General features: G+C 35.4%; 2 protein-coding genes across 2 annotated transcripts; both read right to left on the minus strand.

The window, feature by feature from the left end:
- Positions 1-2,836: 2,836 nt before the first annotated feature.
- On the minus strand, positions 2,837-3,583 carry LOC128545870 (venom nerve growth factor 1-like). Its single transcript, XM_053542328.1, has one exon. It carries the CDS (start codon positions 3,581-3,583, stop codon positions 2,837-2,839), a length of 747 nt encoding a protein of 248 aa, XP_053398303.1.
- On the minus strand, positions 3,460-16,849 carry LOC123552419 (glycogen phosphorylase, brain form-like). Its single transcript, XM_045342077.2, has 3 exons — positions 16,526-16,849; positions 15,855-16,140; positions 3,460-3,583 (listed from the first exon to the last, which is right to left on the minus strand). Coding segments are annotated over exons 1-3 (555 nt in total). The 5' UTR covers positions 16,794-16,849; the 3' UTR covers positions 3,460-3,582.
- Between the last annotated feature and the right edge of the window lie 7,423 nt (positions 16,850-24,272).

The raw sequence follows: 24,272 nt of genomic DNA on the forward strand, positions 1-24,272 counted from the left end.
TTCATCTTCAGACCTAAAGGGAGAAAACACCTTACGTAAATCATGATATAAAGATTTCATTTACTTTCCGTATACACTTCCACTAACTTACCATTTCCATTTGATATCAGAAGTTTTAGCGCTTCTAAGATTACGTAAACTTTCACCCTGATAATTCAGGTAAATTAAAAATGTTTACCTTGAACCGGTCTCATGTATGTATTTGTTTACTTGCAATGAGGCAATATGATACCTATAAGAGCTATGTAATGGTTCTTCTGTTTTACTTTGACATCTTTCCAGAACAACAAACACTCCATGCTGTGTTTAATTTTGTGAGATACATTATACAGTTAGCTCTACATGTTTTATTTTTATTATTACTTTAATGATATTGCAAAAGTCATTGCAACAGACTCATTAGAGAAGGGATGGGTAAAAATGTCAGAAGCCATCTCGTTAAAACTAAAATGTATCGTATGTAATCTAGATTAATATTTTCTCTTATATCTAAAATATTAAAGATAAAAGGAACACATATAATAATACATGCATGTTTGTTAGGAAACACACAGGCATATTATTTGTCGTCCACATTACCTGCATATATTGAATGACCATTAAACAATAGGGAGCTGACCTGTAAAAGATGTACAGTTGTCCAGCCAGTCATTTATCAAAAACTTTTATATACAGTTTTTCCACTTCTGTTAAACATTTTGTCTATTTCTAGAGCTCTTTGTTAGATAAAGTCACCTGCGTCAGTTATGGACTTTCATAACATGTTATGTGTTTTTTTTTTCAAAAGCCATAGAGTATCGAACTCTATACTTAAATAACTCCCGTAATTATTGATTTTTTTTTACACAGGTTCCCACATGGTTTGTGACAGTTTTTATGTTTGTACTGCATCAAACTCTGCCTATAATTAATACATCTTATAAATACATGACAAGGAAGGCTATACGAGAAGTCAGGGACTCTCTTAAGCAAGCCGCCACTCCAAGAAAAAATGAACTATTGTAAAAACAGACTTTACCTACGATTTTTGAACTTTATTAGTTGTCAAGGGGTACGCAAAAATGTTTCTACTTGTCAAGTTCATATGTGTTTTTCTCTCTAATTTGCCTATTAGTAGAGTAACAGAGAACCTAAAGTGTATCAGAATAATACGTACGTACTCAAATGCGAATATTCGGCTTCAAGGCCTTTCAAACGTTTTTTTTTATATGTATGCATAAGACATGTTTATTAATCAATAATTAGTTTTGTCTCGCTTAAAAATTCCGTTCTGAAAATCAGAGATTTAGCAGATAAAAATGACTTTGATTTACTGAAACATTTCAAAAATAGGATATCAACTTTGCCGCTTGCGTTTCTTCAAATTTTCTTCTGAAGAATAATTAACGATTGTTGAACATAGTTCCTACGAAAGCTTGGGTTTCGGTTCCCAGTCACAATTAATTTTTGTCAACAAGGTAAGTAAAACCCCGGTTTACTGTTGTATTCTAGCGTCATTTTACGCTTGTGAGAGCATATTCACAGTAGCTGGGTACTAAAACTTAATAGTAAGTAATACGCTTGACTTCAATGTAATTTTTTTTTCATATATCGGTAAATAGGTCTGTCTCTGTGTTCTTCTTAATGGGAAAACATACAGCCGAAATAACTGTTGTCCTTATTTAACCCTCCACAAGCATACGAACGTTTCTACTGCGGTTATTTGATGTTGGAATGTAAACATACAAACCAAAGTGACTTTCATACTGTCGTAATTGCTGTATTGGTAAACATACATGCCTTCCTATTGTCGGGAACACTTTGGATATAAACATACAAATGAAAGCATATTACTTACTGTGAAGCGATGCACATACTGCCTTGATCATTTTATTAGTAAACATGCAGATTTAAGAGACTTACTGATCATTTTATGGATTTTTAAAACATACAGACTACCCGACTTAATTATTGATGTGATGTGTAGTATGGATGGGCTAAAAAACAGAGTCTGAGACCATCCAGCTGTCGTGAATGTTAGTGGGATAAACTTACAGACTAAAGTAACTTATAGTTACGGTCGCAAGAATTATATAAAGTAAAACGACGATTCTTTGGGTACGTAATACAGACTTTAACTGTATTGGTTATTTATGTTTAAAGCGGTAGCTTATGTCTATTGTAGTTTATGCTTTTAGATATAATGTGTGAAATAATGAAAGATATCAGTGAAATAAAATTTATATTTTCACTGTTTCAAAGCACGACATTGTTTCATCATGACGCAATGCACGTGACGTTGCGCGGGTAAAATATATAAAATTTGGTTAAAACTATTGAAAATCATAAAATAAACTCGTGAACAGCATAATTTACACTATGCCACTCGTGAAAATACTGCATATGACGACCTATTGGGAAATATATAGAGGGAAATATATTTCGATATCCAATATCCTCTACTTCGTGATTATGTTCAAATTTGACAAAAGTGAATGCAAAAGCAATTATTTACATGTATTTTATTTCAGTTTTACATCCAGTATACATGCTTAATAAATAGTGTACAGCAACAAAACCTGTTTCACACAAGCACTGTTCATTATACAACACTGTAAAAACTGTAAATATATTTTACGAAATATTTCAATTACAATATCTATTCGTATAAAAGTAGAAAATATAAGGACTTTATAGTTATCACATGACATTAAATATCTAAACAATATTATCATAAATAACAAAATTCTAGTAAGTCAATGACAAAAGGCTAATAAATGCTAGATGTTATTCAGAGTTTTTCGTGTGACATATTTACAGTTTGATAGATATATATCATATATTACAGACGATTAGTTCATGACAAAAGATCTGTAATTGTAGACAACCTTTTCTTCCCTTTTGCTCGAACAACACAACTACATCCTGACCTGACCTTGATGTAGCCCCAACCAATTTCGCCGCTTTTTACAACTCTTGCATATGTATAAGTGTGAGTTGTTTCACAGGAAGATTTGAACTTTCTACTGTCAACACCAGCACATGAGCACTTATCAACATCACAGAAAGACTCATAAAACATTTGATCAAGTGCCAGTTTTCCTACGTGTATCACTGGATAAACATTAACAGTGTCACCGAAAATGTCTTCAGCTGTTCTTTTGGAGACGTAACTGGTACGAGTTGGACATGATTTTTGTTTCAGTCCCAAACCTCGGTGTCTTTTTACGTTCCTACGTGATTTTTTGTTTTTTCTTTGTTTTGTTCCATTTCTATCTTTCTTCCTTTTTCTTTGCATTTTTCGTTTTTCTTGACGTATACGTATTTTTGGAAGGAGAGTTGCATCATCTTGAACGTTGATTTCTGATGATAATGATTCAAAACTTGTAGACTCTCCAACGTTTTTATGCAAATTGTTCAACTTTGATAACAGTAGGGTTTGTGAAGACTTCGGGGTCATAGATCTTTCTTTTTCAGAGCTACGTTTGTTACTAAGTAATGACCGTTGTTTGATACTTGAAGGCACTGCAAAAACAGTTTCGGCGTTCAAACACAGGTGAATTAAGACAATCATGGAAATACCCCTTTTCATGCCGTCAGCCATCTGAAAAAAAAAGATAAAATGACATAAATATAAATAAATACATCAAAGTATGATATTCATTTTAGTTTAAATGTTTGTGTAAGATATATATTATTAAAAGCAAACATTTGCGTAGACCTGTCTAAAACGATAAAATAGTCAAACAGAGCAGATATGGTGCATCCATTAATCATTTACATTTGTGAAAAAAACAAATACAACAATCCTAAGCAATATCTTTTATCTTACCTTATATGTTTGGTAATTTGAATCCATGATTAGTATCCTATTGACATTGATTCCTATTTCCTCTCTCAAATGTAATTAAAGTATTGTCTTGAAAATGTTTCGCTTTTATATAAAAATATTGCATTGATACGCAAGCGCAGTGGAACTTCAGAGTTATCCAATCAGAGTTTCTACAGAAGTACATGTATGTACCGTAGGGCAGGTCTTATCGGTTTCTTATATGTTATAGAGATGATATTTCCCTAGTTTTATAGGTAAATGCGTACAATGATATACTTAAATATTTCTTACTAAAAAGGCAATTTTTTCGTATTTGAAAGAAAATTTGTTCGTGTGATGAAGTTAGTTTCCGTATAACCTTTTATGACAATGAAAATATTTATCAAATGGTAAATTGTCTTATTTTCCTTATGTTCTCTGTTGACTTGGATTAACTGTAATCGTTATAATTTTCTGTTAATAAAATCATTTTGTCTTGAATTTCAATTTGGATATTTGGATAAAACCTTTTTATATCTCGAAAACCAAATCTGTTTAATGTCATTCAACTATGCAAAAAGGTGGCCCGGTGGTCTAGTGGTAAAACGCTTGACTGTCAATACAGAGGTCCTGGGTTCGAATAAAGGTCCTGATACACAAAATTTCTGAGATACTCTTGAGTGTCTCCTACCTAGCCAGAGGCCAGCACTGGTTCTTCCCTGGAAAGACGGCTTTGCGTGTGTTGGTCCTACACACCACGAACGTTAAAGAACCAGACAGTCTATTCGCAAAGAGCTAGGCTAAGTTAGCTGCATATGTCTGTATCGTAAAGATTTCTCTCTCTGTGTTCTTTGGGCTTTCTCTTACTCTGTCCTTCTGGTCAGACCGTTCTTCGTGTGTACTGGTAGAGGGTGAATTGGCGTCCTGTGTGGCTGCCTTTGTATGTAAAGCGCCGTTGAACGTGTTTGTCATGAAAACAGCGCTATATAAATCTGATATGATAATAATTAAATAAATATGGAAAGTATTGTCAACTTGGTTTCTCCTAAATGTTTCTGAGCAACAAAGAAAAAGTTAGGGTCATATACACTCAACAAAAAACAGTCATCATTGGCTACTATGGCTTTAATACAAACTCCTAAGACTACGTGCACTATACTAAAGTCACACTTCAGTCACATTTCAGTGTATAACAGTGATAACGGTAAGACGATACTTCACAGGCTCGATTCGCCTCTTCGCGCAAAACCTCGCCGACATTTAATCTGCGAAAGTAGAAAGTTCGCATTTGCCAGTAAGATATGTAGAAAAATCTCAAAAGCGTTTGTCACGCTATTTATATGTTAAATGAAAGACAAGGAATGGGGCTGTACTTATTAAAATATCGGTTAAATATACTTGGTCAAACAGAACGTTGCTGAACGCAAAGGATCACTCACGTTAGTAGAATCTGCTACTGACGTATTGCTTTCGAAATGAACGGTTAGATGTCAACTTTTGATTAGAACTTATAGTTCAAACATCGTTTTTATCCAATGACAAGCGAGGGATTTTCAAAAAAGTAACCAACTTATTTTTATATTTTTTCATAACTGAAGAAATTGGTCCACTTAATCATGAAGTAGTAAAAAATTAAGTTCCGCCTACTATAGATTTCCCACATTCAAGGAGGCGGAGCAATTGCCAAAACATGGACTGCATACAAGAAATAGTGTGTCTATATAATGAATGGACCATGTATATAAATATCAAATTGTGTTTTTTCTTCTTTTTAATGCAAACTGTACTTTCATAGTTCAAGTTTTACCTTTCTGCACCTTTCACTCTTTGTATTATCTCCACGATTTTAATACAGCATTGACCGGAAAGTGCACTAATTGTTGCTATTTATATATATCCAAATTTTCCTATGTTCATAAACCGGAGGTCAATTACCTCTACTGGTCTAAAAATAAACCAGAGTGCGCTTATTATATATAAATGTTGAGCAAAGGTTAACTATTACTTTGTCTTGTTTTATTTTTAAGTTATAACTGTTAGATTATTATGAGTTAAACCTGCATACTATATTTTTGTAATATTTTGTTCTACAAACTACTCGATAAGTGAGTTGTCTACTATGTATTTATAATTACATCCACATGATTTTGTGTACAAACAATGTTGGCCACACCTCCCAGGGAAATTCAAATTCAAATCTTAAACTTTTTTTTCAAAGTCACCTTTACAAAATAAAACTGAAACAGATTTTTAATAAGATATTGTAAAAAGTCACTATGTACAAATCTGCGAATTAAAAAAAAATATATCTTTCTACTGATTTAAGGTAATTTCAAAGAAGGGTTCCCTGTTTGGTTTAGTTTACTTGAGACGGAGATGTCGCTGATTGATGAAAAGGGGCGTTATAACTATAAGTCGGTTATAGATACACTTATTGACATTCTAATGCATTAGGTTTTGCCTTCACTACGCTGCGCTCCGTTTCGGCAAACTTAATTGCATTAGAAAGTCAATAAATGATCTATAACCTATACATTTATGCCAATACAAGACCTAGAATTTGATTTGTTATGGATTTACTATTTCCTGATTGTAAAAGGGTAACATTAATTAAAGACAGAGACTTTTAAAGACTCAAATTAAAGGAAATTATTTTTTGTTGTTGTCTTTTTAAGTAGAAAATAAAACTCAGGTCAATAATATGTTAAATACTGTATCTAATATATAAAACACGAGTTTTATTTTAGAAATTATATATAGCAGAATAATGTTTTAATACATCTCCTTGAAGATTAATATAGGAAATTTAGTCTAAAGTCGTTCGTCCTCCACTTCTGATCAAGGTTACAGTTAATTATGTCTAGTATTTAAATAAAGAGTTGAATCGGACATACATTGAATTTTTATATTAGACAAAATGTTAAAACGGCACCATAAAACTTAAACGTTGGCGCATTCTACCTTAAATTATGTTTAAAAGATGTTTATATGTTGTTTCTGTGTGTGTATTAATTTCCTTCAAATATACCAAGGGGGCCTCCATGATCGAGTGGTTAAGGTCGCTGACTTTCAATAACGTGCCCCTCACCAGTGTGGTTTCAAACCTCACTTGGGACGTTGAATTTTTTATGTGAGGAAGCCATTCAGCTGGCTAATGGAAGGTCGGTTGTTCTACCCAGGTGCCCGTTCGTGATGAAATAATGCACGGAGAGGAACATGGGGTCGTCCTCCATCATCAAAGCTGGAAAGGTACCATATGACCTCAGACCTCCCATTCCAGATATTTCCCTCCCTGATTCTTTAGCGTGCCGTGCCAGGTGGTGAAAGCACTCATACACGGAACTCTTATTACTATGTTAATAATTAACTAGCTTACATACAAAAACTTTGACGAAAGTTTCTAAGTTGAGAAGGGGGAAAACATTTGCAAAAATGTAACTTTATGTAAATTGTCAACTCATGATGCTGAAGACATGTGTAAAGTTTGCAAGTATTTGACTATGCAATTTTTGAGAAACTTGCGTGCATGCAAAACTTTAACCTGAAATTAGTTAAAAAGAGAGTTATGTAACTTGTCCTGGGAGGTCATCTCATGATTACGAAGACATGTGTGAAGTTTGGAAGCATTTGGACCAAAGTTTCTCAGAAATCTGCTTACATGCAAAACTGAAATTCTAAGTTAAAAGGGGGCATGATTTTGACCAAATAAAAGCTACAGTTATGCTAATACTTGTCCTGGGGGGTAAACTTATAATGCCAAAGGCATTTGAGAAGTTTGAAAGCATTTAGCCTAGTAGTTTCTGAGAAACCTGCTTACATGCAAAACTTAAAACAGAACTTTTGTGACGCGGACGACGATGCCTATTAAAGGGTGATTATGAAAGCTCTACTATTCGATAAATCTAAAAAAAAGAAATATGTCAACCGCTACTGGGATTAATTCGAACCGTACATTTTTATCACATATATAATTGATTTCCAAGCTAACAACGTACTTGATATTTTTAAAAAAATTGAAGTCATTTTTTTAGTTATATAGTTCAAGGAGTTTGATCTAAGTGCAGGTTACTAAACCTGGTTAACCTGTATGGTATTTTTGTTATTGCCTTTCTGTTCAAACAAATTAGCAAGTTAACGAATTTGCGTCATCGGCAATTTAACAGGTTGTACGAAAAAAATATAACAAGAGCTATCCAAAGACAGCGCGCTCGACTATTTGAAACTCTTCAACCTTAGTTCTAGCTTACATACAAAAGGTTTAGCAAAATTGTTAATAAAATCTGAAAAGTAGATCCCTCGGAAGCACCGAGAACAAGGTAAACAGTAAAAATTGCAAGCCGAAAAGGGGGCTTAATTTTGCTAAAATGTATGTTAGAGTTATCTAACTTGCCATTAGAACGGACAGGAAAAAAACCCTGAAATTCATAGCTGAAAAGGTGCATAAATTTGACAAAACAAAAGCTAAAAGTATGTAACTTGTCCTGAAAGGTCGTTTCATAATGCCAAAGACATATTTGACGTTTGAAAGCATTTGGTCTAGCAGTTTCTTTAACCTGATCTTTTGTGACGCCTACGCCGACGAAAGTGTGATTACAAAAGCTTCAAAAAATTCAAAAAGTGGAGCTATAAATGTTTTTTTCGACACATGCTTTTTATGTCCTAAACCCTTCCTAAAGATTCAAAACAATAACAATTTTATTCACAGCAAACTATGTCCTTTAGTGCAAATCAATAAACAAGAGATCCAAACAAAGTAAATCAATATACCATATAATATGCTAATATCGTAAATAAAACAAAATTAACACCATGCTTTAAAATAACTTACCGAAAAATAACGATAGTTTGGAAAGAGAAAATATCACTGTAATCATCTAAACGCAGATGTATATGATTCCTGAGCAATCTTCAAATATATTTTACATACATGTATGCTAAACCCGAAATGAAAATCAGAAGTCAAGCGTTTATATGTATCGGATAGTTTGAACTTACAAAGTGAAAAAAAGCACATTTTTATTATTTATATTTATCATGTCTTTCAATGTTCAATTTCGTGTATCAACATTTGCAGAATGTAGGGCAAGTATCCTTATGAATCCTTACGTTTAACAAAACAAACGTGTGTTATGGGTATTCTTGCATAAAACACAACAAAAGTGTTAAAAACTGAAAAATCTAAGACAACCCGATTCATTTCCATATCAAACGAGACTGAAACTGTGTGTTATGCATGTAGTGCTCGCGTACGGTCTGGTACGGCCTACGGGGCGATAGCCTGAACCCGGAACACAGCAAGAGTGATTTCCCTTGGCGCGGGCAGCACGAAAAGACGTTGCTGGTGTTGCTAGACAATATTATTTGGCTATTGTCCCAATTAGCATAAAGTACAGACTGATTCCACCTGGTAAGTTTCCCACAGTTACAATATTGGTGGCAGCGGTTCATTTAGAGCCCATATTTCGCCGACCAATAAATCGCTACCGAACTTCTATTTTTAGGCTTGGCCAACTTGCCAGTCTAGAAACGGTTGTGACTTGTGTTGGAAAAGGGACCAGGTGAGGCGTAAATGAATTTAGTCGATTACGTTCTAGGTCTAAAACACTTATTTAAGTGTAATAGGTTGAAAAATTGAAAAATTATTCGATATTTCCAGACAGTTTGTTGGGACTTATACCATCGGAAATCCCTATAGTTGGCATTGTAGTATACCTTGGTTGAAGTTTAAGGATCCTTAAAAGAAATTTTTTGGGTCAATCTGGAATTGAAATAATTCAATTTATTTCTGATTTTGTTGTTGTTATTTTGATTTTTATCAAAGATGTCACAACAAAAGAGTCCAGAAGGTAAGTCAGTTACATCTGGTATTAGTGCACAAGTGGTTTCAATTAATTTTGCTACCCTTGAGCAATTGAGAATGATATCTGGAATTAATACAAAATTGCCAGTTGCAATTTTGTTAGTGCGTGAGGCAACGGGGAAACATAACCCCGGAAGTCTTGTCCGTGCTGTGTCGTAAGAAATTTTACAGAGTCTGAGCTGGGTCGAATTGATTTTACCCAGAATAAACTATGGCCACTTCAGGACAGTGATAAGGAGCCTGAGGCTAAAAAAGAGCCCTGTACTTGGTCACATGTTAAGACCGGAAATACTCAAGCTAGGCCTGGGACTTGATCACCCCTAGACCCAGAATGCATGCTGTATCTTCGGGTATGCACAGGCCATTTTTGAAACTCCAGCTGAATTCCTTGGACACCAGCATCGGGCAGGAAGAGGGTATCGTTACCAGAAACGAAACTGAATTTCAACCTTAGTAAAGGTAGCACTTCTTTTGATGATGATGGTAATGCCAATGCAAGTAGGCCATCATCAGATGGGGGAGTGGAAGCCGACTATAGTCAGCTGGCAAAGAAATTAAGTTCTTTGCAAAAGCATTTGGCATTTGATGGTAAGGGCAGCTGGGAAGCTTTTGATTTAAAATTTTCCAGATATGCTGAGACATGCGGATGGTCAAATGCTGAGAAATTTGAGGGCTTGTGCTGGTGTCTTACTGGCAAAGCTATGGACTATTATGTACTGATACATGATAGTGGTGAGGTGAACTCTTACCAGGGTTTACATAGTAAGCTTGAAGCGCGGTTTGGTGAGCACGAGTTGCCAGCTGCGGCTCAATTGCAATTTCAACAGGCTTGCCAGGAAGAGGGCGAGTCGTTAGATGATTTTGCAGACCGGCTTTTGACACTTGCAAAAAGAGCGTTCAGAGGCCTGCCAGATTCATTTGTGACTAATCAAGTCATAAGTCGTTTCTGTCAGGGCCTGTTAGATAAGGATGCAGGCCATCATGTGTTTATGCTTGATCCTATGAGTATCTCTATGAACTACCATAGAGGCTTTATAAAAGCAAAATCTGTTTTATGCTTTGACAGGCAAACTTCGGTTTGTGTGGCGGGGAGAGAGGGAGAGTAGATCAGAGCTTTTGAAGTTTTGATAAGAGGCTCTGATACAACCGCCTGGGTTAGCCTTGCTGATGGGGATGGATGAGTTCATGCTTTATACCAATGCATGGAATAAATAGATCAGTGCATGGGTACCATAGGTCCAGGTCGGCAAGGAGAAGGTCATTGCATATGGTAGTTATGGGAGTTATGTTCTTATTTGGTAAACTGTATTGTACGGAATGACCACTCAAGTTTGAGGTGGTTCATGGGGTTCCAAGAGCCTCAAGGTTAACTGGTGAGACGGTGGCCGGAGGAGCTGTCTCGGTTGAATATTGTGCTGCAGCACTGGGTAGGTCGTGAGCATGATAAAGCTAAGGCAATGTCTTGAATGCCGGTTGGAGGCATTGCAATGAGTATCATGCTGGGACACGACTGGAGCAGTTACCTTGTGGCAGGTGTAATTACTGTTAAGAAGACAACAAAAGTTGGGGTCCTTTAACCTTGTAGACGACGCAGTGCCGTTGGTCATAGGGGACACCGAAGCTTCCATCATAGAGCGTTTGAGGGACCTAGGACCAACAAGGGCATGGGTACGACTGTCTACAGGTTTCTTGATGTAGAAGACGCAGTGCCGTTGGTAAAGGGATAACCTGGAGTTTACATCACAGAGCATCCGGGGAACCTGAGACCAACATTGGCATGGGTACGAATGTCTACGGGTATCAGGATGGAACCACAGATGACACCGAGGGTAAGAGTGGCAAGCCAATCCTTACAATAGTAGTCTCAGATGTGGGATGACCCTTCTGAGAAAAGTAGCCTACCAGATGCTGGTATGGATTTAGACTACTGTGAGGTAGTAAGCTTCTTTGTGGCAGATATGTTTAAACATGCTGTTGTAAACATGAACATGATGACCACAAGGAGGGTTGTGACTGAGGCTGTTTAGGGCCTCGGTAATCGGTAATACAGTCACGTCTGGACAGTCATTTCAGTGCCTACTGTAGGACAACCAAGTTCACAGTCTGAGGTCCTATCCCCGGAAAGGACAAACAAAAGACTTGCCGTGCTTAAGGGTGCGACAGGTGCCTCTGACTCTACAAAGGGTCTTGGGTCTAGCCTTCAGAATTCCATCTCGGTACCGGATCAAGGAGCTCTGAGGGATAAAATTGGACTGTGTAGTTGGTGGTTCTTAGTGGTGGAGCTGAATGAAGTATTGAAACTGGATGAGAAATTGCTGTTTGTTTTGGATTGGTAATGATAAAGGACAGATCCGGCATGGTCCGATCTGTTTCGTGCCAGTCCAGTAGCTGAGTCAAATCGGTAAAACAGGGAACAATTTCTTCTGTTAGATTGTGTTTTATGTTGGTGTGACTAAGGCCAAGATGGCATACATCTTGGTATGCTGAAAAGTCTGAAGGAGGAAGCTATTGAACTCCGTCATAGCCTTTCCTCTTTGAGACATCGGACTCTGAAACAGATTAGTCCGATGAAGCCTCGTCCAAGAGACCCCAGACGAGGAAAGCGTGGTCTCACACAGTTTTACTGGGATAGGGCAGACACCGCAAGGCCCTGTCACAGAGGAGACTTGAGCTCTGCTTGGACTAGCAGTAAGGTTACCAAGGCCCCCCTCTGTTAGGCAAAGCTCAGGTAAAGGCAACTGTGTGAGGTAAGAGTCAGCCGCCTGTTTGACTAAAGGTTGTTTTATGGTAAGTGTTCGGCTGCTGACCATTCTTGGAGTAGGAACAGTTCTTATGATAACATTGACTATCTATAGATGAACTGAGTCTGTTTAAGCCATAGGGGCTGATCCCGGTGCACTATGGATGCGGAGATCCATGGTCGCCGGTAGCGGTGGTATTGTGGCTAAAGTGACAAAATACTAGTACTGGTTAAACCCAGGAACATCTCATATTTATGAGCAAGAGACCATGGTATACTTCCATGGTCTAAGGGACCATGGTATACCTCCATGCTCTAAGACACCATGGTCTACTTCCATGGTGAAGGGACTACCTCCTTTCAATAGGACGGGGGGAGTGTAGTGCTCGCGTACGGTCTGGTACGGCCTACGGGGCGATAGCCTGAACCCGGAACACAGCAAGCGTGATTTCCCTTGGCGCGGGCAGCACGAAAAGACGTTGCTGGTGTTGCTAGACAATATTATTTGGCTATTGTCCCAATTAAAGTACAGACTGATTCCACCTGGTAAGTTTCTCACAGTTACACATGCACTGTTTTACGTCATGATTATTACGTCGTAGCGTCAAACATGATAGCGGCATCCAGGCTTTGTGTCCAGTGCTTTTTAGATTTATATATTTACATTCGCCCTATTCTTTTCCATTGAAAATTATGACGTTCATTTTGCGTGAATAATTACGCTGTTTTGACGACGTCCGCGTATAGTCAGGGAGAATGTTCCTTAGATGACGTCGCAGTTGTTCCGTATAGTGAACAGAATGGCCGGGAAGCTGCTTTTAATGTTAAATGCAACAAAATTTATGCAATTAATAAATATAACCTTGTTTACAACTACAAAGGAAATATAATGTAAATATAAGAAATGAATTAATTTTTATTTTTTGGAGTTCATACGAAATGAATGACAAATTAAACATGAATCGATAGCGCGATTCGTGGATTTGCCGATCCTATTCTGTCGTTCATTTCGCATGAACTCCGAAAAGAATTAATTTATTTCTTAATTGTTTGGCAAAGAAGCCTAAGAAAATAATGGATATAATGATTATAAATGATAAAAAAAAAAACATAACTACATTCTACAAATTTATTTCTTATCAGTTTGATTTATTTTTTTTTCATAAATAGATCTTAAACTATTTAATTTTCTTTTTTTCATGATAGTGAACTTTTACATTCAACAGATTAATAGAGTCATGTATTCTTTCCAACAGCATATTATTCTTTTTGGCCTATTTTACATATCGACACCAATAGATGGCAACAATGGCTGTTCTGATGGTGCTGTACATACTTTTAGGAGGATAATAGATCTATAAGAGACATTTTTTTTTTGTTTTAATCAGAATGTCTTAGTTATAAATAGCAACCTCCGCGCAGGAATATAGTCTAACAATCATCCGTGCCTACAACCAAATCACGTGATGATGGTTCAATCATGTGATCCTAAAATGGCGAAGCAACGCCTGGTAAATCAAAAGCCTGCAATAATCTAAAGGCAAATTGAACATAATGAAAGTATTTAATGTGTCTATATTTTGCAGTATGCCATTTATCATATTCCCTTACTGTACTCAAAATACCGTCAAAAAATTTCACTGTTTACATTTTTAGCAGGTGCGCGTCACAACACAAGAAAAAGAAGTAATTTTAGTATTACTGCATTATTTTTTTAGTATTTTTGCTCGTTTTACAAAGCAAAATATGTAATATTTATCTACTGAGATAAAAACTTTGTACAACAAAATTAAAATAATGAAAAATATTACTCGGCTGAAATCAGCCCAGTCGATAAGGGGAAGTAATACTGTGTTGGAGTTTGTATAAATAGATGTTATAGTACGTCACAAGGCAATCTGGGCCCGTATTCATCAACATTTAAAAACTGAAACTTATCCTTAAACTTTAGAACTGTAATATTCAAGTTAAAGGCGTTCATTCAAATTCAAACGACATTTTGATATTTTTAACTTTTCATACGCAATCTAGAGTTACAGTTAAAGAACAAAAGGGGCTCTTTACATGGAGTTAGATCCCTATTAGAAATGTATGTTTTACTGACTTTTATAAAATGTTGTACTTACTCCGTTTCATATGGAAGCATATCATATATCTCAACTGCATGTTTTGATAGGAATTTAGTTATTTCCATTCTGCATTTAATTTGGTCACGCAACCAAAACAGGGAAAAAGGGGGGGGGGCGGTAATTATAACTTTACAAACTTGCATATCCAATAAATTTCGGCTAAACATGTTATTGTAAATGCTAATCTTTGACAAATATGACACTGCCGATCTTAAATTGATAATATTTCTTGTTTTGTTTCTTAAATATACATGTACAAGTTTATGCTTAAAACTATGATTTTGGTTGGACAACTAGCATAGAAAAAAACCAAGTTTTAAAAATACCTCTAGTGCAAATCGTTTATGCATTAAGTGAACGGAGAGCATAAATAAAAGCAAATGGTTAGACGGCAAAGTTTCGAACAAGGTCTTAAATGATAATTCCAATATTTATTAATTTAAGAAATTTGTTGGTTTAGCCGAAACGTTCACACATCGATGAACCACTTTATTCAGACTAAAACGTACTAGAACAAGAGCTGTCACTATTGGTGACATATGCCCCCGTAGCATGCCCAAGAATGCTACATTTGTCTGCGCAAAAAAAAAACACACATCATTTCTTGACCTTTACCTTGACTCAAGAGACCCGGGTCATAAGCGTGACACATCTTCCCAATATTGTTAACATTTGTGTCAAATTATTTTCAAATCCCTTTATAAATGGCAGGGTTTTTGGCCAGACAAGAAACACCTTTGACTTCTAAGTGTGAAATTGACCTTAGAGCTAGGGGTCTGGATCTTGCCCATGACACGTCGTCTCATTGTGGGGAACATTTATGCCAAAGTAATTTCAAAACCCCTTCATCAATGGCAGAGTTATGGACCGGACACGAAACAGACCCTGTTAACTTTTGATTTCTAAATGTGACATTGACCTTGGAGCTAAGGGTCTTGGTCCTGCGTATGACACGTCGTCTCATTATGGTAAACATTTATGCCAAGTTATTTCAAAATCCCTTCATGGATGGCAGAGTTATGGACCGGACACGAAACAGACCCTGTTAACATTTGACCTCTAAGTGTGACCTTGACCTTGGAGCTAGGGGTCTGGGTCTTGCGCATGACACGTCGTCTCATTATGGTGAACATTTATGCCAAGTTATTTGAAAATCCCTTTATGGGTGGCAGAGTTACAGACCGGACAAGAATTTACACGGACGCACAAACGGACGGACGGGCGCACAGACGGACGGACAGTGCGATTTTAATATGCCCAACTTCGGGGGCATAAAAACATTCTAGATGAAATCGAAGTAAGGTGATACATTAACATATTAAGCCGCATACTTACTAATCGTGATACATGAGGTCGTTGGCGATATCTTCAAACAATCCCGGACTCTCAGGACAGAATGTACCATTCTTGAGTTGTTCCAGGGCTTCTCTAAGTTCCTCATTGCACATATAGTAATCAGCTGGGTTGTACTCCTGTCTGCGTAGCTCCTCTACCTCGTGCAGCTTCAAACCAAAGATGAACATGTTTTCCTTGCCCATTTCTTCTGCCATCTCGACATTAGCGCCATCTAGTGTTCCTATCGTCAACGCTCCATTCAGCTTGAATTTCATGTTGCCTGTGCCTACGTATATTTATACAGTTTAACAAAAGTATTTCTTAAAATGTTCTATTTTAACACGATCCGCAGCAATTGCTACATTTGGTGGAAATAAAAACAATATCATGGGGAAAAAACTGAATATATTCCATATTTGAAATAATAATAATCAACGAATGATAATAATAACAACAACACCGAGTGCTAACAACAACAGTAAAGTTATTGCTATCAGTAATATTGAAAATCAATTTTTAACAAACTGCATTTGAGAACGTCAAATTACTCAATTCTATAACTTCAAGCATATTTTTTAAAAGCTAAAACTGCCTTAAATGATAACAAGTATTTTTATGTTTTTTATGTTGTTCACCTAACTTTTACAATTATTTAAAGAATTACACAATACCTGAAGCCTCGGTTCCCGCCGTCGAAATTTGTTCACTGAGGTCGGCAGCTGGTATAACGATCTCGGCCAGAGTCACTCTGTAGTTCTCGAGGAAAACAAGTTTGAGCCTCTCCCCGACATCTATGTCATTATTGATCTTACGGGCAAGGTTGTTGAACAGCTTAATGATTTTCTTGGCCATGTGGTAGCCGGGAGCTGCCTTTCCTCCTAGCATGACAGTCCGGGGTGTGAATGGGGCATCCGGGTTATGCTTTATTCTGTTAAACATGATGATCACGTGGAGGCAGTTCAAGAGCTGTCGTTTATACTCGTGGATTCGCTTTACCTTGAAGAAATGAAATGCGCATTTTGTCTTAATGAAAATTTCGTCCTGTCATTCACTATCTATTTTGAATGAATAAAAGGGCGATCTTTTATATTTATTTAATATTAAGGTCGGATCTTTCCGCGAGACTGCACGTGCAATCTGATGTCATTGGCAAAAAAAAACGTTAACAAAATGGCTTGTTTCGAAAAATTCTTTCAAAGCTGAACACCAAAAAAATCCCTATTTTTGACGATAAAAATCAGAACTGAATCGGCTCGACTATAAATCTACGATTTTACACTCCGGGATTTAACGATATTTGAAATGAAAACTGAGACCTGTGTCTTTGTCTGAAGGTGAATTACAATATAACGTGTGTGATTCTTTTTGATTATTATATTTAGATTTTGAAAAAAAAGAGAAGATATTCTGACATTTGTTTTGATTTTCTGATAGTCATGGAAAGCAAATCACTAATTTATGTAGCAGGCTATAACTGTAAAAATATGTATGTAAGAATTAAATGCTATTTTATGCGTTAATATGGGTATAAACCACATTTGGACTTCTTGTGAATCATCAAAGAATCGCTAGACATTAGCTAAAGACTTTATAAGTTCAGTTTTACGGACATTTTTAAGTTATAATTTTTGTGAAAGGATTTTTTTTTACATTTTAATGACATAAATAGTATAAACAGTATGAACAAAATTTGAACAAGGGTCCGTTTGAAACATAGAACACAACAAAGTAGATATTTATAAGACTAGGTTTGACTGACTTCTGATGACAGGACCCTTCTCATGCCTCTGACACAGGTTTAAGACTTCATGATCCTGCGGGATCATATATAAAAACAACATTTAGTACAAGTACGCGGATACACTTTACAACCGCTTAACTACTGAAAATTGTAAATGGAATCTGTAACAAAATCTCTTGGAAACATGAAAGGCACCAAGCAAAACAAACGGTTTTATTGAGTCTAGAATCCATGAGAGGATATATGAAATTCACGCCACTAGAACTGGCTTGCGCGGAATTCTTTTATAGAGAAAGTTGAATGAACTTCATTTTAACAAAAGCCCACCCGCTTAGCTCAGTAGGTAGCTACGGATCGCGGTGTCGTGAGTTCGTCAGTTTATGGTTTTTGGACGAAAATTCTTCCAAATTTTAATATTTTCGCATCCCCCTTTTTTTTGCATTTTTCCTTATTGTAAACGCATGTAGTAACCAAATGCCCTTGAAGCAGTAACTATGACCCTAATTGAGCAGTGTGTCTCACGTGCAATAATCATGATGGCCTCTTGTAATCGAAACGTTCCTGCATACGTCATATAGTAACGTTAATTTTCTGGCGGAAGTTTTGCGAAAGATTTTTTAACTTGGTGAAATAAAGTAGTGTATTTGATACGTACCAGCATATGTTGAAAATATAAAAAAAAAACGAATATAAAACTTAAGTGTGTGTATATGATAAAAAGAGTCATAAAATGGCTGGTATCCCTCTTCGATCCATCTCTATATAGCACGAAAGGCAAAGAAAGAACTCTTATTTCTGACTGCTGACTTGTTACTTATTAGTTCTAACTTCTTATTTCTAATGTTTTACTTTGTAGTTCATAGTTTTTAGTTCTTACTTCTAATTTCTTGCTTCTAATGTTTTACTTCTTATTTATAAGTTCCTCATTCTAACATATTGCTTCGGTGTTTGAATGTATCAATATTGCGTCCAGTCAGAGCGTGTATTTTAACTTTACTGACAAAATAAGGAAATGGCGCAAACATAAGCGGTAGTCGCATAATGTCGGATTCAAATAGTTCTGTTTTTTTTTTTTTGCTCTCTACAGTCAACAGTTTTTTCCTTACCTTCATTGCGTGTTTTTGCTGAAATCACCTGGCAGGTTTATGCTTGACATTTAGGTTGCATTTTCATCATGAAATAATTGCACTAAAGTTGTCAGTCATAGAAACTTGGGTCACATACCGCCACAAAAATTTGGAGTCTCGTTTTGAACTGATGATAAGTGTGTTTGTTGGAAAACATTTTTATTCATTAATGACAATGTTGTTAAATAAACTGAAAGTTACAGACATTTAAAAAGGGTCGTGCTTTTCAAGTTTATGAAGAACAAGTTAGGCCAGATTATTCGATTAACAATTTAAGCGTTTATTTCACTAATTCCGTCAAACAATACATACGTACCTACCAAAATATATACAGAATATGGACACTATTTGTTTCTGTATCATGTATCGGGTGAATACCAGATTAAATGGTTCACAGTCACAGTATAGCATAGGGAATGACTAGTTTGAACATACATGTAAATACATTTTCCCCCTTTTTATTCAATGTTTTAATGGTTGCAGCAAAGATTTACTAGCATGAATTCACTCGCAACGTCACAATTTAAGTTAAAATGTGTTTATATTGTTTTTACATTTCAATATGAAGCCTTGAGTATTTTGTTTTTGTAAGACATATTAGGCCTACTACCAAGAGATCTTCATGTAGATTTTCTTAACTCAACGGCTGTCTTTACTAGCCTTGTGGCGGCCATGAAAAGTCATATCATGCATGGATTCAGTGTTTCTTCTGTGCATTTGAAATCATAGAGTCCACTCAATATTTCTAAATGGTAAAACCATCGCGAAAGCAAACGAAGTTGTTCGTGTATCTGAATATTTTTTGACAAAAAAATCACGAAATGACTATGTCGACCATGTCATTTTTTCTGCAAAGAAAAGATCACAAAAGAACCAATATTATGTGCATTTCTATTTAAAACAGAACAATCACATGTCTTTACTACAATACTCAAGTATAAAAGAGGATATGTAAAAGAATCGCAAAATAACCAAGTCAGCTTTGTCATTTTTATTTGCAAAACAAGTGAAAGTACTGAAATGATGTGCTTTTTTTATTTTTTGTAAGATGAAAAATCACAAGCTTTTATTACTGTAACAATACTCAAGTGCGGAAGACCATAAGTGACAGGTGGGTGTTATATATTAACGCAACATTTAAATATAAGGTCGACTGTAGTGATGGGCCGACAATCGGCGACAATCGAATAATCGTCGGCGTTGCATTCATGAGCGCGATCGCCGACTTCACTTTTCCCTGACCGATTAATTACTTGGCACCCTAAACGGATAATTTACTTGTTTCTGACCTTTTTCTTTCTGGTATTTACGATTCTTTGGGGCAAATACGCCAAGGGAAGCTACTCTACGTAAAAATGGCTTCCTCCAAAGTCTCGGCAGAAATTGAGGTCATCACAGATCACCCAGATTTTGGAAGATATATGGCTTTTACAAAATTAAGCCTAAATCTTAACATTAGTATGGCAGTATGCATAGCATGCCGTAAGACTTAGGCAAGCATATTAGCAAGGGTATTTTCAATATTTTATTTTGTGGGATTGAAATCATTCCAGTTGTTATCTAAGAATTAATAAATCGTTAATACTTTTTTGCTCCAAATAATTTTAATTTAATAACACAATATCACTGGATAAGTCCCAGGTGAAATTAAGACGAGTCCCTGATTTGAAGTTTACTGTCTTCACAAATATTTTACTTTTACGCTGTTAACTTACTCGTGTTTATGAAGGGATACAAAGGAAATAGGATAGTTGATGTCTGTTTGGTTCATTTCTTAAGTAATGACATAAAACATACACTGTGAGGTGAACTTATAGATATGCAACTAGAGTAACCGATTATCCGATTATGTCCGATTAATCGAATCGGTTGGCTTGTCCGATTATGCCGATTAATCGGTTGGCAAATCTCACCGATTTGCCCATCACTAGTCGATTGTCATTTCGAGAGTTTATTTCTTTTGCAAAACGTGTGGCTTTCAAGTGGATTTCGTAGTAAACCCAGCAGTGTGACGTGGTCATATTGAAAAAATGATATCAGCCTGATATCGGTACTCTAAAAATACACAATTAACCATGATAAGATAATGACATAACATGTTTCAAAATTTGAGATAGGTACTATATGTATATTCATATAAGAAATGCGTTATTCGAGAATATATAAAGCGTTCTATTCAAATTTAGATAAACATCTTTCCATTGCGATATAAGGTAAGATATTAGTCTAGCTTTGGTAATAATTATTTTGTTTTCTAAATACAGTTCAAACTGCAAAAGAAAGAGAGTGAGTTTTTTTCCTCCAGATTGTTCAATATTATGTTTGTACCATTTGTTGAATTAATTAAAGTATCCAACATTATTGAGTTAATTAAAATATCTCGTTTTTTACTTAACAGAATAAAATATTTAATTTTCTCATATTGTTAAGTGTAGCAAAATATCAGACATTATTAAGTTGATTCAAATAACTCGTACTATTAACCAGTGTGGGGAATCACATGATCAAAATAATCTCTAAACCAAAGTTTTGAAGAACATGAATAAATTTCCTACCATGATAAGACATGAAATTTAAACATAGCCTAACCTATGACTAATGAAAATTGTTAAATTATCATGTAGTTGACAATAATGATAGATATCCTGTAATTAAAACACTAAGGAAAATAAGAAGTCTCAGTTTCTTGAAGTGTTCCAGATAATCAGAAGGTGATTGTGATTGAAATCTATATAGTTTTAGGATACATCTATGTTGCCATATGGTAGGCTATATTTTAGATTTACAGCAAAAGTTGCTTTAATATTATCCCATATTATTCATAAATTTATTTTGGTTTAGAGATTATTTTGAGCATGTGGTTCTCCACAGTGATTAACTATTAAAGCAAAATATTTCACAATATTATGTTAATTACCGAAGGCATTTAAAGTTAAAGTTGGCAAACGAATTTTGCTGCATCTCAACTAATAAAGAATTTGATAGGTTAATCAGCTTGACTGAAAGCGTTAGAATTTCCGATTAGTTCAGACATCAAACCATTCCCGGAAGGAAAATAGAGCCATCTGGATTTTTGTAAAGTTTCGTCAAAACTTTAATAACCTTACTGATATTTTTCTATTACGAATAAAGATAATATATTATTATGTGCGCTTTAAATTACAGTAATTTGTTGTTATCACAAGATAAGTTAATTTAATGGGACAGAATTTGAATGTACATTGCCGTCGGTCAAACGATTAGGTACCTGAAACTTGCATTTATGATGGATTGTCAGTGAATTCGACGGATTTAGAAAACGGATGTTGACTTCTGAATCAGGTGGCGCTCTGTCCTGTAAAATTGAATCAGACATTGCGTTTACTTGGATGGGTACGAATGCCCGCATGTCAGCTTGACAGCTCTTGACGGTCAGACATTGGCCGAGTTTACAGCGATGTTTTTCATCATATAGCAGAAAAGTTTAACATTAATGTAAATTGGGCCAATTTTTCCTTCTTTGAAAGTAACCATGAATATAAATCTTGGGATAGTTTACTTTCAGGAATCAAACAAATGAAAATGTCTTTTTGTTGTCATATGTGGTTCATATCAGAATTCAAAAATGAAATATGGCATGCTTAATGCATATCATAAAGTTAATTAATAAAATAGTTATGAATTAGCGGATTTCATATTGACTTTATTATTTGGCCTTTAATTGTTGTATTGGCCGAGGCAAAATAACAAAGCCAATATGAAATCACCTTATTAAGAATGTTACATTACTGTGTCGATATAAACTGACAGAATCCTCATTTCACACGACCTAATTTATTTGCAAATAAATAAAATGAGTGCATAAATTGCCGTCAAAACATAAAATGGTATAATATCATAAAACTGCCTGAAAAAGAAATGAAATTTGGTTTGTCATTTACGTGATAAAACGGGATTGAAATAATTGATCTTACGTGGGAATTATAGGTGGCTTTCGTAGAAAACATTCCGACACTGACTATATTTAAAAATGATATCACTTTAATATCAATATTCTTTAAAATTTGCGTTCTCACGATGGTACATGTTTAAATATGAGATAAGTAATAAATTTAAACTTGAAAAAAGCATTTATATTTGGAAACGAATGTATATGAGCACGTCATTTTTAGCACTATATTAAGCGTTCCGTTCAAAATAAACTATACAGGTTTTCATTGTGATATAAGGTAAGAAATTATTTTTTTTATGCACCATCAAATTATTATTGAGTAATTTACTGAGTTAATTAAACATCATATGCTACTGAGTGAGTCAAAATATTTCGTATCAATAAGTTAATGAAAATATTAATATTGTTTAATTATTTATTATTTTCATATTACTGCGTTTATATGAATAATTATCACAAACATATCATTGATAACTCACTATATTACTTTACGGTCGCAAATGCATCTTTATATGGACTTTATGTTATCAAAGAACCAGATACAGTAACAACACTGTGTCTGTAACGGGGCTATACGGCACTCAAAGACTCCAATTTTGGCGAGTCAAATCTTTGATAATATAAAAAGCACAACTAAGCGCATAATAGCAGACTTGATTAAGTGTGTTCATGAGATGTACCGAAATGTACAACATCCTTGATGCCCTGACGCACCAATTTAAGCGGACCGTCTTTTAATGTACTTGGACCAGAAATGATAACGCCACAACCGAAACGCAAAAGGCTAATTTATTTTTGAAATCATAACGCAGGCAAGCATTCATTGATAGATTCATTTTAATTGAATCTCTAAGTGCGAGGAAATCAAATGTTCAACAGCTCTCGGCTCAAGCAAACCTTTTTTATATAACAAAATTAACTTGTCTCCGAGTTCAAAAATGATCAGAGACAATAGTAATATTGGCGCATACTCTGGAGCTACCATTTATGGCCGCCGCAAAGTACTTAAAGGCTGCCGCTTTCAATGTCAATCAAATCTACCGGAAGTTTTTTTAAAATATAGCAAAACAGCCGATTAAATAACAGCACATTCGTTTAGACTTAGTCATTTCATTTGACGCAATAAAACATGTAACACACCTCACGGTCAATAAGACCAACCTAAATGGAATTACATCAAGCATTAACATTAAATGAGTTCCATCATCCCAAAGGACCATAAATAAGAACAACATTTATATAAGCCTATTCAAGAAGTATGTGAAGCATATTTACTTTTATCCAGCTTTAGTGCACTTACAAACCTTAAGGAGTCGGAATGAGTATGCGGCACGTAAACTGGATGCCTTGAAACATAACACGTTGTCTTTACAGCAATAAACATAAGAACGTTTCTGTTACATCTCAAATATCTGTTGAAAAACGTCTGATTTCCAAACGAATACAGTTTCCCGAGACAGAGCGTCCACTTTTTTCAGTATATGGCGATCTTCAGAACTGGTTATTATGTCACTTGAACGGACGCGTCTGTAATTATAGTTACTTTAAATGACATATATGTAAATGAGCGGCCTTGTGATGTATGAAAATGGCGTTTTATTTCAAATAATTTGCCTGAT

The sequence above is a fragment of the Mercenaria mercenaria genome, chromosome 4 (genome assembly GCF_021730395.1).
Source record: "Mercenaria mercenaria strain notata chromosome 4, MADL_Memer_1, whole genome shotgun sequence".
Classification (NCBI taxonomy): Eukaryota; Metazoa; Mollusca; class Bivalvia; order Venerida; family Veneridae; genus Mercenaria; species Mercenaria mercenaria.